General features: G+C 43.6%; 1 protein-coding gene across 3 annotated transcripts in view; it reads left to right on the forward strand.

The window, feature by feature from the left end:
• cdk19 (cyclin dependent kinase 19) overlaps positions 1-13,464 on the forward strand; it is a 43,450-nt gene that overhangs the window by 3,124 nt on the left and 26,862 nt on the right. For all 3 annotated transcript variants that reach the window (XM_084030654.1, XM_084030655.1, XM_084030656.1), the window contains exon 2: positions 1,607-1,682. In XM_084030654.1, the coding sequence (XP_083886780.1) occupies positions 1,607-1,682 (76 nt within the window). The remainder of the gene's footprint in view (positions 1-1,606; positions 1,683-13,464) is intronic.

Below are 13,464 nucleotides of genomic sequence, written 5' to 3' on the forward strand. Positions count from 1 at the left end.
TTGCTAATATTTTTGTTAATTTGTACAATTTTTAAATCCGGCTCTATTTTTCACTTGTCACTTCACCATGATGAGTATTTTTTATTCAATATACAAACTAGGAATGAAATATATCAACTCACGCAAATGAAAAATGTGCATAATTCGCACCACCCAACACCGCCCAACACGTCCCAACACGTCCCAATAAAAACTGATAAGAATCACACACAGTATTCATACTGCGGGATTAACGACTGTCTCATGTGTCACTTTAATTTCTTCGATTGAACTTTTAATTGACTTTGTGAATTCGAGCCGTTAACTTCGTCCAGACGGTTGCTGGGCAGCTCGTCTCTGATGGTCTTCTTCAGCATGGGCATCTGCAGACCACAGTCTGCGAGAGGCACAATGGGACTTCGAACCGCGCCATTAAAGAGGCCCATGCTGCTGGCGAAAACCAGCCAAAGAGCCAAGAACCAACCATGCCGACCATTACCCGCCCGGGTGTTGATTGGATGTGGGTAGATCTTTTGCTGTGTCCCTCACTGTTGGACCCCCGAGCAGCTATTGACTCAGTCAGTGAGAGGGAGCCCTCAGATTGGCCATTCAGCCTCGTGTTAACTGTTCTCTTCGAGAGGCTGAAAATGCACAAGCACTTTGCAGCGCCACAGTATTCTGAGCGCCTGGTGAGAGATTCATCAGATTGTCACACTGTCTCCCTTTGGTGGGAAGTAACCAATAAAGAAGCAGTCTCCCCTTCATTGTCTACGGAGCAGATACACACCTTACTTTCTTTGAGATGCACTTCCTCTGGTTTCTGCCTCGGACACGGAGAGGAGATGTTCACAGATTGAACATTCCTCAGCCATGAAAATAACATGTTGGAATTATTAGTTTAGGTGGCACTCCCCTTTAAAATGGACAAGATCTCTGCAGGATTTTGTGGAGGAGCTGGTTTTCCTCTGCTTTTGCACCAACATTATCTTATTTTGACTAAATTCTTATGAGGAAAGTTTGTTTACAGGCGAAAAGATTAAGTGGTTTGAGCTCTTTTGAGCATCTCAATTAGTATTAGACGTGTGTGCCTGAGAGCTCTGCTTAATCCACGACCATCTCCCATGCAAATTAGGCTGAACCTTTTTTTTTTTATCTGTCCAGGCTGCTCACGGAATTAAGTTGTACTTGGACGCCGACCACAGCTTGTGTTTACATTTGAACCGTGCCTCTTCGCACTGTTTCAAAGGGGAAATAGTTTCCTTTTAGCCCCCATTTTCTCTCCACTGCTCTCTGCTCAGGTTGTATTTCATAAGCCGGAATACTGCTTGTCTCAAATAATCAATATCCGTCTGCTGATCATGCTCCGCCCTGCCAGCCTCAGATTTCACTCATGAACCGCTTTTCATACAAAAATGTGATTTGCAAGGGCCTGTGCTGCAAATGCTAGAAAGTAGAAGCAAAGAGCAGCCTGAGCCGAAAGCCTGTGAGCATCTGTCTTTGTGTCAAGGGTGAAATAATTCAAGGGCAGCGATCCAGGCGACAACTGAGTACTTGAGGTTGGTGTTGATAAAGACAATGTGTGCTGTCACTATAATGTTGCACCTGTCTTCTCTGTTCATCTCTACAGGAAAGATGAGAAGGAGTACGCACTGAAACAAATCGAAGGCACTGGAATATCGATGTCCGCCTGTAGGGAAATCGCTGTAAGTCACAATTTTCTTTTTAATCAATGTGTTTGTTTCTGAGGCCTCAGAAGACGGATGGATTTCTAAAGGAAAAGTTTGACACTTTGCAAACACGTCGCACTTTGCTTTATTTATGAGACTGAGAGGAGCAGATAGATATTTATTTCATGGCTGTGTGTTCACGTAGAGGTTAGCTCGCAATTAACACGTGCAACCAGTGCTGCAGGGATTATGTCTTTTGGTAGGCCAACTTGTTATTCTGTAAAATAAAATAAGAAATTAACAAGCATATTTTTAGCTAGTTAGCATCGCCCTAATTCCATCAACAAAAACCCAATGGGATCTTTGGATTTTGGATTTTTGAAGAACATTTTTTTTTTTGCAAACAAACGATACTGACATCAGTCTCATTTAGCCACTTGTTAGCAATTTTTCTTTTCTTTGTATTTATTTAATTGCCAGTGCTGCATGAGGGAATTGTTTGCCCAAGGTGGACCAATAGAGCAAGATCAATATGCTCTGAGCTGTAATTGAATTAATCATTCAGCTGTGAATAAACAGAGACAGGCTATAGGTTTACATGTAATTAACCCTCTAAATGTACCTCAGTATCCTGGGTGTGGTGTCGAGATGCAGCTTTTAGATTCAACACATAGAAGAAGAACACATAATAATGAGAAACTCTCCTCATCCTCGTCATCAGTCATGATTGGAAGTTGGGCTTGTTGTTTATGCATTCTGATATGAAGTCTGATATTAAGTCCATCTGATCTGGATTGAGACACAATTAGGGTTTACCCAGAAACCAAATGAGCCTGAATGTCGCCTTTATACAGTGAACCCCCCCCCCCCCCCCCCCCCACACACACACACACACACACTTTCAGACAATTTCAAACTATTTTTTTTTCTAAAAAAATGTAATAATCTTAAATACGATTATCATATATCATAAGGTTTCGCTACATATATAAAGGAAGAATACATTTCAAATATATTTTTGTATCCTTTTTTTCCAACTCACTTGACAATATTCACGACTATCCCGATCAACCTGTTGTTTATCCCTAATAAAATTCCTGTCCCGCCGTCCGTCCTGTTTCAAGCTAGATACTTGAGATGTCGTTTCAGCTTGACCTCAACGTCTCGTCATGTGCTCTTATAAATCAGTTGAGGCGTGATACTGTGGTGTCCTCCTCCCCTGTCTACTCTCAGCTCAGTCTAATTTGAGGGTTTAAGGGGATGTAAACAGGATTCAGGGATTATTTATTGCTGTTTTGCAACACAGGATCACACAATGAAATGCAGCCATAGGCCATTTACTACACCACAAAAAAACGAGACAAACAAACAAAACAGAAACAGCACTTTTTGTCATCATTCAAAAGTTGACAAGAATAAAAATACGATTTACTCGAGATCATTTTGAGATTAGATCACACCAATCACAACACCAAATCGGGCCAGAGGCATAAAGAGGGTCATTGTCATTGTGAACGACATTCATAGTTGAAGACTATAGCCTTTCACTTAAGTTTGAGTCTATAGTATTTGTGTTGCAGCCTGAGGGCGAGTCAGCATGCAACCAGTTCTCCCAGATACCACAGCGAGGGAAAGAGTGTGGCCCCTTTGACAGGCTGGTGGGCTGTTATGTAAGAGTTTCTGGTTTCCAGTACAACATGATCACCTGGAGGCAGGCTATGGGCCATATGGTGCAAACACAGTCAGCGATACTGTGCAAACATGCTCAGTAAGGCTGAGCTGTAGTTTAACTCAGGGGAGTGTTTTCATGACCTCAGCGTCAGTTCCTCTTTTTTGCCAGCAATGAGCCACAGTTTCAGGTCTTTAGATCGGTGTCTTTTTAGTGATTATTACTTCCACATGAACCAGGTTCTGCAGGATCTACTGGGTGTCTTTCGTGGGAAAAGCTGTATAATCCAAACAGAACTCTAGTCATTTTCCCAACTTTCCAACACAAGCAGTAGAGCAGAACCCCAGGCAGAAACCTTACTGGATCTGGATCCATCTGGATCGGCTAACAAAGTTAGCTTCATAATTCAAGGTCAACTTTACAGCTAAGTGTTAAAGTCATCTTAGTAGCTACCTGCATTGGTAGCAACCTGTCAATCACAAGGTAGCCCCGCCCTAAAACATCCCCTGCTTTATGGTGTCTTTGACTCTAAAACGACCATCATTTACTAAATGAACATCATGTTGTATTGAAGAGACTTGAAACTAGAGATTGAGACCATAAACTCATGTTTACAATGTTTACTGAGGTAATAAATCAAGTCATTAGGGTCATTTTCTCATTGACTACCATACAATCAGACTTCTTTTTGCAACCAGAGGAGTCGCCCCCCGATGGAAAGCACAGAGAATGCACTTCGGCTTTGGCTTCACTTTTCAGAACTGGATGTTGCCATCTACTTCATAAACATTATAATGTTTTCAGCTCCCTGCTGGATACTGCTGGTACTGGTGCCTCCTGTTTGAGAAAGCAAACATTTACATTAGCGACGCCTTCATCTGAATAATACTTTGTGGGGCCAGTTACAGCTGCACGCTCACCTCACGTGGTTGCGGTGAATCACACTTTCTCAAATACTCTGCAGCCGGAGGTGGGGCAAAACTGTTTGCACACTTTTACTGTTTTTCAACAGAACTGCCAGCTGCCAGTGCTCCGTCACTCAGAATGAACCTAACGTTTACTCATGTCTTGTAAAAAGAACTAGACTTGAAGCTTAAATACCTGACACATGATGCAACATAGTCCTACATGTTGTTTTACTGCAGGTTTTGACATGGGATCAACTGTGACTTTCATTCCCTTTAAGAATAGGATGGTAGCATTACAGAGCTCTTACTCGGTGTCGTGTTACTTGGACCGGCAGAGAGAGTCGGACCGTTGATTTGCTTTCAGGCTTTGAAAGAACAATCGTCCCATTCTAAAGCCTCTGATCATGGAAAAGTTGGACTGCCGGTGGTATTTGGCTGCTCTGCAGGGGAACAGAAATTAAGATGGGACTCATTTTTGTTGTGGGCGTTAGCAGCCTTCCTTTCCAGAATAATCAAATCCGACCATGAGATTGCCTCCAGGGCTCTTGTTGGGGCGTTGAAATGAAGGCTAACAGATATTCATCTACTCAGCTACGACCCAGCTGGTCAAGTTCTGCCCTTTATAGAAGAACTCAGGTGTCATCTTGCAGTTTCTTTAGAAAGATAGATCGGCAAAATCAGATTTTTGTTGTTTTCATGACACCGTAGTGTCATTCAGGACAGACCAGACACGAGCTGATGCAAAGTGTTTGCAATAAACGTCACCAAAATGTGCAATACTTGCCTGTAAATATTTCAAAACTATTAATTCCAGCAGTGATATTAAGTCTGACAGTTGCAGCACCTTTTCAATAAAGATGGCAAATGACATATTCTTGTTAAACTTTTGTTTAGCCTAAAAGATCAGTGTGACGCTGTGAAGCCTATCAGCGTTGGAGTTCTCCTCCTGTCATCACTGAATCAGAAATGGAGAGGAATCCTATCGTAGTCGTCTGTCGTCTCCCAGAGCTGTACGATAGAACCTCACATTAATACAGAGACCGAACCAGACTGTGTAGAAACCAGAGGCTGTCTATGGTACAAACAACAAGGTTGCTGCTGTATTTCTGCATTATTTAAGTGTTGATGGAGCAGCTACAATGTTAGCATAGCCTAGCACCCAAAAGTTGTTTGCTTGTCGTCTTGCAGACAGACCTAACGAAGCATGTCTACAGACTTTTTTATAAATGTTCATTATTATGTAGTTATTTCAGCATCCTTTTTATCCGTTTATTGCAATTTAATTCAAACTAAATTGTTTTATTTTGAGTTCATCCAGTTGTGATAAACCAGCCGACGTGTGTCTTGCTAAATCCAGTTCATACAGCACCTCTGGATGATGTTTTTAACTCAGATGGGATGCCGTTTGGTGTCCTGGCGTATCTGGGTCTTCACAACATGTGCAGAGCAGCACTAGTGTTTACTTCAGCCATGATGGATGACACCTTGTTGTTGTTTACATGGAGGGAAGCCACGCCTGCTCCTTGCTGCGTCTAGCGTGGATGACCAAATAAACACAAACTCCTGCGAGTAATGCAAGGCGAAAATCTCATTCGGTTGAACACACATCTTTAGACTTAGACCTGTAGACTTAGACTTGTACCTTTCTGGTACACCAGGAGGGGCGTGACTTGGCCTCTTTATATCGGTCCAGACTGAGCATCGGCAAGTCGAGTGAAAGAGTGAACAGAACAGGAGGAGAACGTATCAGAGCTCCCTATATTAGATTATTTTGGCTATTGCTTATCAAGAGTTGCCAGCCCGCTGTGTGTGTGCGTGTGTGTGTGCGTGTGTGTGTGTGTGTGTGTGCGTGTGTGTGTGCGCGTCGTTAAATATTAACGAGCGTGCACTAGGGTCCGTCATAAGAGCGTGCACTGGGGCACGTCATAACTGCCTTACGCCACTGTTTGTCTCATGAACATTCCAACCACCAGAAATTGGTTTTGCTTAAAAAGTCTTCTCGACTTGCCCAGTGGAACAAAGGAGTCTTTGTGCCTCTCAAAACCACCACCTCGCTCCCTTTTCATAACTGTGCAGTTCAGCCACTGGCATGCCACATGCAGTGGAGTTGAAGCGGGAAAGGATGGAGGGAGGGAGGGTTTTCTTGGCTGCAATGTGTTTTTTTTTTTGTTTTGTTTTTTTTGTCCGGGGTCTTTTATGATGTTTCCATGCCCGTGTTGATACGGAAAAATACTCAAATCATGAGCAATAAAGCAAATTGACGTGGGTCACCTTTAAAGACGAGGTTTGCTTTTGCCAATCGATTTGATCAAACATCAGCCGAGCGTGCTTCAAATAAGCGAGAGCTGCATGAAACAAGATGGAGGAACTAGTAAGTGACTGCTATTTTGCAGCGTTGCATCTGCCGGAAACGGGGTTCATTTTCGAGCCGGTTTCATTAAATGAAGATCCCACATTTGGTGCTTTGTGGTTCCCACATGGTCAAATGCCACCACTGCTTCTGAGACGAGCGGAGTGTGAAGATTTCTTTCTGTTTCTATTTTGAGCATTTGAGCAGAGACAAGGATCGAAAAACCGGCACAACTTCGGGAAAGAAAGCAAATATGAAATCAATATCGGAAGTAGGAGTAAACAAGGCAGCTTCAGTTAATTGTTTTTGCTCATCCTCCTGCACACAGAGGTCAGAAGTCAGCTCCACAAAGGCACCTCATCAGGATGTCGGGGTCTTGAATACCCCCCCGAGACTTATCATGCCACCCTGCTTCTTTTCTGGACAATCCCGGCCGTCGCCACCGCATTCCCTCAGTCAGCTCAACAGCAGGTTGCATAACACGTCCCACTGACGCTTCGCAGCCTTTAAACCTCTGTGACAGAAGCTTTTCTGTGTCTGGATAATGATTGGGCGACTTGGGTCAATCCTCCACTAGCCGGATGTAGGAGGTGAGCTGGCCTGTGCCGAGTTCATCGGGTGGGGGGGGCTTACAGATGGAGGGAGTCCACGTAGGGTGGAAAACAGGAACTTGTTGTTTTTAATGTTTCTTATGACTGTGTGCATGAGAAGACAAATGTTTTGCGAGTGACTGGGTAGGGTGGAGTTTTGTTTTGAATCATTTTAAGCAGCGGCAAATCTATAATTGCGGCATCTACAGAAATAGAGAGGCCGTGTCAGTAGAGTGTTTGTCACATACGCCAGTATTTTTTACCATGAGACCACAGTAAGTAATAAGGAAGCTCCTCTCATTATGGAAAGGGTCTTATGAAATCCCAATAATTCTTGATTACCCTCTAAGCCCTGCAGAAATACAGCGTCCATGAAGTTCTAATGTTCACGGTGTGAAGGGAAGCTGTTCTGCAGGACTGTTGCATCGGACTGTGTTAGATTTATCTTTGGTGTACCTAATGAACTGTCATCTGTAAATGGTGATATGGGCAAATTATTACCATGAACATTGATAACCTATTTCTGCGACTTTATAAAGTACAATCACTGGATGACCTGCTTTCACCACAAAATCATTCCATTGAAAGACATGAATATAAAATTGTGTATTGCCTATAAAAGTGGTTTAATTGTTATTGTGGAAAGCGTATTCACCCACCTGCTCTTGTTTCACATCTGCTCTCTCCATTCATTTTGACCTTCCTGAATTGAAACATTGTTCATGAATTTCATTATTCCCACAAAACAAGTCTTGTTTTCCCTGTCGGTCACAATGGCTTTTGTGTGGCTAAATGTCCTGACCTCATAAATATTCCCTTTCTTCCTCTCTGTGCCAAAGCGGCACATTTAGTGTGTGAATCATCATTTTGTTTATGATAGCCTATTTTCCACGTGAGGAAAAAAGTATGCAATCATTCCCTTAGTAATAATGATCCGCTGCAAGACAGTTTGCCCCAAGGTGCAAAGGGAGAAACATGAAATTACAGTCCTGCTGGGAGACTGAGGCTTCGTCCTCTCTGCCTCAGTCTCCCCGAGGCAGCTTTTGTCTTCCCCATCATCCTGATCCCTGTGGAAACAGCAACATGTTTCATCTGCATTTTTAGTTGGAAGAGCTTGAATTTCTGGGAAACCTCGCTGTGAGTTAAATGGATGAGGTCAACGTTTTCTGCCACTGACTAAATAAAATCTGGCAAACCATATAATTGTGTGTATGCACCAGTAAATCTGCTGCTGTAACTACAGACAACATGCTTGATCTGATGGATCCAGCGATAAACCTTGTCGTCAGTGAAGCTGGAGCGTGTGGTCCATCAAAGGCCGCCCAGTAAGCAGTAATCTGTCAATATTACACCAAATGTCTGCCGCTGCTGATGTTTGTGGCCGTCACTTTGTGCATTTTAGAGGCTTAAGGCTCCTTGTGCATGTTACCCTGCAGGCAGAGAGTCCTGCATGGAGCAGCCTGCGGTGGGTTTATCAACCTGCAGCTCGCCAGCTACATGTGAGAGGCCATTAATCCGTCCTCAGTCGGACGCGAAGACGATTCTGATAACCAAAAAAGGGAATTTTCAATGCATCACGATTGCTAGGCTATTCCATACAGATGTCTGAAACCTAGCCGCTGGGAACGCTAACTTTACATAGTTTGCTCAGGCTTTTGTGGATTCTGAATTCGTTTAGTCCATACATCTTAGATGCATTAGCTAAACATTGTGGTAGAGACATAAAGCAGATGGCTGCATATGAATGCAGAATCTGTAGGAAACGGGTTTGGCGTCAGTCTGTAGTCTGAGTGAGATTGACTAATCACGTTAGAACGGGCTTCGGATGAATTCAGGTAAACAGTCGGCGTGGAGAGCAAAAGAGGTGGAAAGCATTGGCTGAAATGCAATCTGGGAACCCATCGACTATCCTCTGACTGTCATTAAGCTTTTTGTAAAAATGTATCTGCATTGAAAAATTAAACAATCCCGTTGTAAATGTCGTCTCAAGTTGCTAATCAGACTGTTGATGCCGAAGAGGATTTCTTGGAAGACTAAATAGCTGATAACGGATGTGTTACAAGATATAGATGCAACAGGTCAAGCAGAAAGATAAGAGATGTTTTTGAGGATGGAGGATACAGTTTTAACCACTTAGATGCATACATTGTTGAGTTAGAATGCGTTTAAGAGAAATAATGTGTAACTCCGTCCATCTGTCTTTTACATGACGTCTTGTCTTTATTAATAACAGTTGTAATACATTTTGTTATCTAACTGCAACATCCTGACATGTTTGTTGTGCAAGCTGTGTTCTGGGAAGAGAAATGAGACCAAAACATTCTGGGTAGCAGAATTCCTGTTAAAGACACTAAAGCAGGAAGTGGGAATGGTGACATGCTCTAATTGTGGTTAATTTGGTGTGTGACACAAAGTAACAGCTACATTGGTTTCTACAAGATGTTTCTAAAACCAAAGTTAACGTCACAATGGTTTTCAGTCAAGATGAGGACCTAACACTTGTTCTATTTTTAGCTCTTACTGCATCGGCAATGATACGTCGTGGTTTCTTTGTTTCCTTCTTTTGACAAATGTACTTATTGTAAGTCGCTTTGGACAAAAGCGTCTGCTAAATGACCTAAATGTAAATGTAAATGTAAACTCCAACCGGACACTGAAAAACGTCTTTCCTCGACGTGTCCTTTTCTGAAAATCCGGCTAAGTTTGAATTCCAGGAACTTGCCTAAGTGTGATGTGATGGTCAGTGACCTGGAAACACATTTGGATCTTGAGTAGCCTCTTTAAAGGTGGACTGGCAGCCCTGTTCAGAGTCTGGCTTAGCTGTGAATATTTGGAACTTGTCCAGCGAGTGCTTTCTTTCTCAGGCCTTTACAAAATCATGCCCTATTTTACTCAGAGGGGGACAGCCAGTTTGTTTTTTTATTCCTGCCATGATTGAATTCTTGCCTCTTCTACATTTACATTTACATTTAGGGCATTTAGCAGACGCTTTTGTCCAAAGTGACTTACAGTAAGTACATTCGTCAAAAGAAAGAAACAACAACATATCATTGCCGATAAAGTAAGAGCGAAAAAATAGAAACAAGTGTTAGGTGCTTGTCTGAGTGAAGTAGTAGCTGTTCAGCAAGGTTACCATGATGCTATGATCAAAATGCTATAGATGGGTGCCGTTCCATTGATTGCCCTGAAGGCCAGTGCCATAATTTTGAATTGGATGCGTGTCAGGTATGATATGAACCAGGTTTTTTTTAAATAAATTAAAATCTAAAACTTTAATCCGTGTGATAGTATTAGTAATGTTTTAATATTTCACAGGTATGGTTTACAGCCGCTTGTTTCATTCTCATTCCACATGCACCAACATAGTTGGATGAGCAGGACAGCTGTGGGTTTTGTGTAACCACGACAACAATGATCACATTTGAGCTTTGTGAGTTGAACCATTAGACTGTCAGCAGTGTGTAAACACAGTAAGTGTTTAAGGCGTCTTCATGTATACAAACCTGTTCCTGTGTACGTTCCGTGTTACTCACCCATTGGTTCCCATGTGCATCGTTTGCATCCATGAGACCTATCAAACAGGTTGAGTGCAAGTCTGTCCTTCCTTGTCAAACCATTGCAAAGCTGTTTTTTTTTTTATCAAAGTTAGCTTGCATTGTTTGCTTGTCTGTACATGCAGGTTCACCTCATTCTGTCTGGTTGGTCATTCTTCACAACTTTCCATCATGTAGGATCTTGTCTATTCCTACATTTAGGTTTAGCAGTGTGTCTTAGGGAATAGCAAGTTTTGACCTTCTGGACCATAATTTACATACAATTTACTATAATTTTGCTAATTGCTGGATTTGTGTGTGAAAGTAGTATTAGTGCCAAATAACTCAATGATCATATGAGGTCTCAGTGAGCCTTCCTGGATGGTCCAGCGCACCATCCTCAGCGTTGAAAGTGATGCCATAGAGCTGGGTGTACAAGCCCTAAGCCTGGGGCTCATTACCACAATGCCCCAATAAAGCCTGTGGCTTAAGGTTGTGATGAAACACAAACCTCATTTCCCCGGCCAAGTTAAATGGCCTGCACACAATTCCTTCATTATTCCCTTCAGTTTGTCCCACCTTTGCCCTCAACTGCCTTGTGAGTCTAATATTACAGAATTCAAAATAGTGCCCTGCATTATTCAGCGTTAATGTTTTCGTCCCTCACTATCCTGTACGTCCTGTAAGTAAATTGTATTCGACCCATTACAAATAGTTTTATTTTTTAGTGGTTATCAAATAGTAACAAAGACTAAAATTAAATGTCATGTTTAATCCTTATTTAAATGAAGCAGAACACAGTGTGTCGTTGACTTCAACATTTTAAAGAAGCTTCCTTTGGAAAAAATATCCAGTTGCCAGCAAACTAAGTGCATTACGTAGTTGGATTCTCACTTATGCTTCAGCTCATTAACGTTGTCTTTACCTGCCAGCATTTTCTCCCAAATGCCCGATCCAGAAAAAACAATGCGCTTAGTTTTCTGATCAGGTAAGCTAGTTACTATTTTACTTGTCATTGGCAATAGGGCAATCCTTATTGTTGAGCCCTGATAGTGTTTTTACTGCACAATTGATCCAGTTACCAGCGATGATCTAGTGCAAATAATAATGTTCTGCTTATTCAGTTAGTAAGAAATTTGCATATTGGACTCAACATATGTAATGTGAAGCCACAAAGTAAAGTGCAAACCGAAGAAGAAAGACACGTGAGTCACGGTGAACGCTGCATCTTACTGTGAGTGAAGCACAGTCAGAGTCATCACAGCCTGTGTAAGTGAATAATTCATTGAATCGGTGGAATTCACCATGTTTACGTTCGGTTGCCCTACTGCCTGAAACAGCCTGCAGACATGGAGGCCTGTCTGACGGCCGTGATTGGTTGTGGATAGCGTGTGGTGGGTCAACGAATGGCTTGGTGTGAACAGGAGTGGGCGAAGCCAACAAACCGGTTACAAAGACAGAGAAAGAGGTTCTGTTTGAATGATGCAGCACAGTGTGCAGCATTAGCCAAGATGGAAGTCCTCCATTATGCAGCTGTCTCACTGCTAACTTCCATTAAGACTTCGGCTACCGTTACAGCCAGGGACTCTGCTGCAGCTGTTCCTTTGCCCGGTACAATGGATTAAACTCATTTTAAACACATAATTTCTGCATTTCTAATGATCCATAAATATGATAATTGTCAAGGTTTGGGCTTGGAAGCAGGCGTGGACTCGAAAACAGGAGGTGAGGACCCAAATGCAGTCAAAAGGTTTTATTTAAATCATTAACTAAATACAAACCAAAAACTAAGACTAAAACAAAGTATCAAACAAAGGAAACCACAAGGGCAAAAAACGGTCATCAACGAAACACTTACAAAACAGGAACCAAAACACAAAAGGACACGGGAGGCAGAAACGAATAAATCCAGGGACGAGATGTGGGGCAGCAGACAGAGTGACAGACACAGACAGCGACATCGACAACGACAATGATCCAACATGAGACAGGGGAAACACACAGACTATATACACACAGGGAGGCAGGGAGCTGACGAGGGACAGGTGAAACACATCAGGGCAGGCATGGTAATCAACACGAGAGGGAGGGGGAGTCAAGACAGCGGAAACAACAAGGACCAGGAAGTACGAGACAGGGAATCACACCAAGGGCAAAATTACAAAATAAACCAGGGAATCAAAATCAAGAAAACACAGATCAAAACAAACACAGATCATGACAGTACCCCCCCCCTCAAGGGACGGATCCCAGACGTCCCCAAGGTTCATGATACGTAGGGCGGGTGGAGGGGGCCAGGAGGAGGGGTTCAGGATATGTAGGGTGGGTGGAGGGGGTCTGGGGGCAGGGCTCAGGAGGCCGGGAATGAGGGCGACCTAGCGGGCGGGACCGCTCAGGAGGCCGGGCATGAGGGCGACCTAGCGGGCGGGACCGCTCAGGAGGCCAGGCATGAGGGCAACCTAGCGGGCGGGACCGCTCAGGAGGCCGGGCATGAGAGCGACCTAGCGGGCGGGACCGCTCAGGAGGCCGGGCATGAGGGCGACCTAGCGGGCGGGACCGCTCAGGAGGCCGGGCATGAGGGCGAGCTAGCGGGCGGGACCGCTCAGGATGCCGGGCATGAGGCCGAGCTAGCGGGCGGGACCGCTCAGGAGGCCGGGCATGAGGGCGACCTAGCCGACGGGGCCGCTCAGGAAGGCGACGTGGAGCAGGCGTAGGACGGCCCCCCGTCGGAACAGGAACGGGTGACGAGCGGACCTTCCGAAGGCTGC

The sequence above is a fragment of the Eutrigla gurnardus genome, assembly GCF_963514095.1.
Source record: "Eutrigla gurnardus genome assembly, chromosome: 16".
NCBI lineage: Eukaryota > Metazoa > Chordata > Actinopteri > Perciformes > Triglidae > Eutrigla > Eutrigla gurnardus.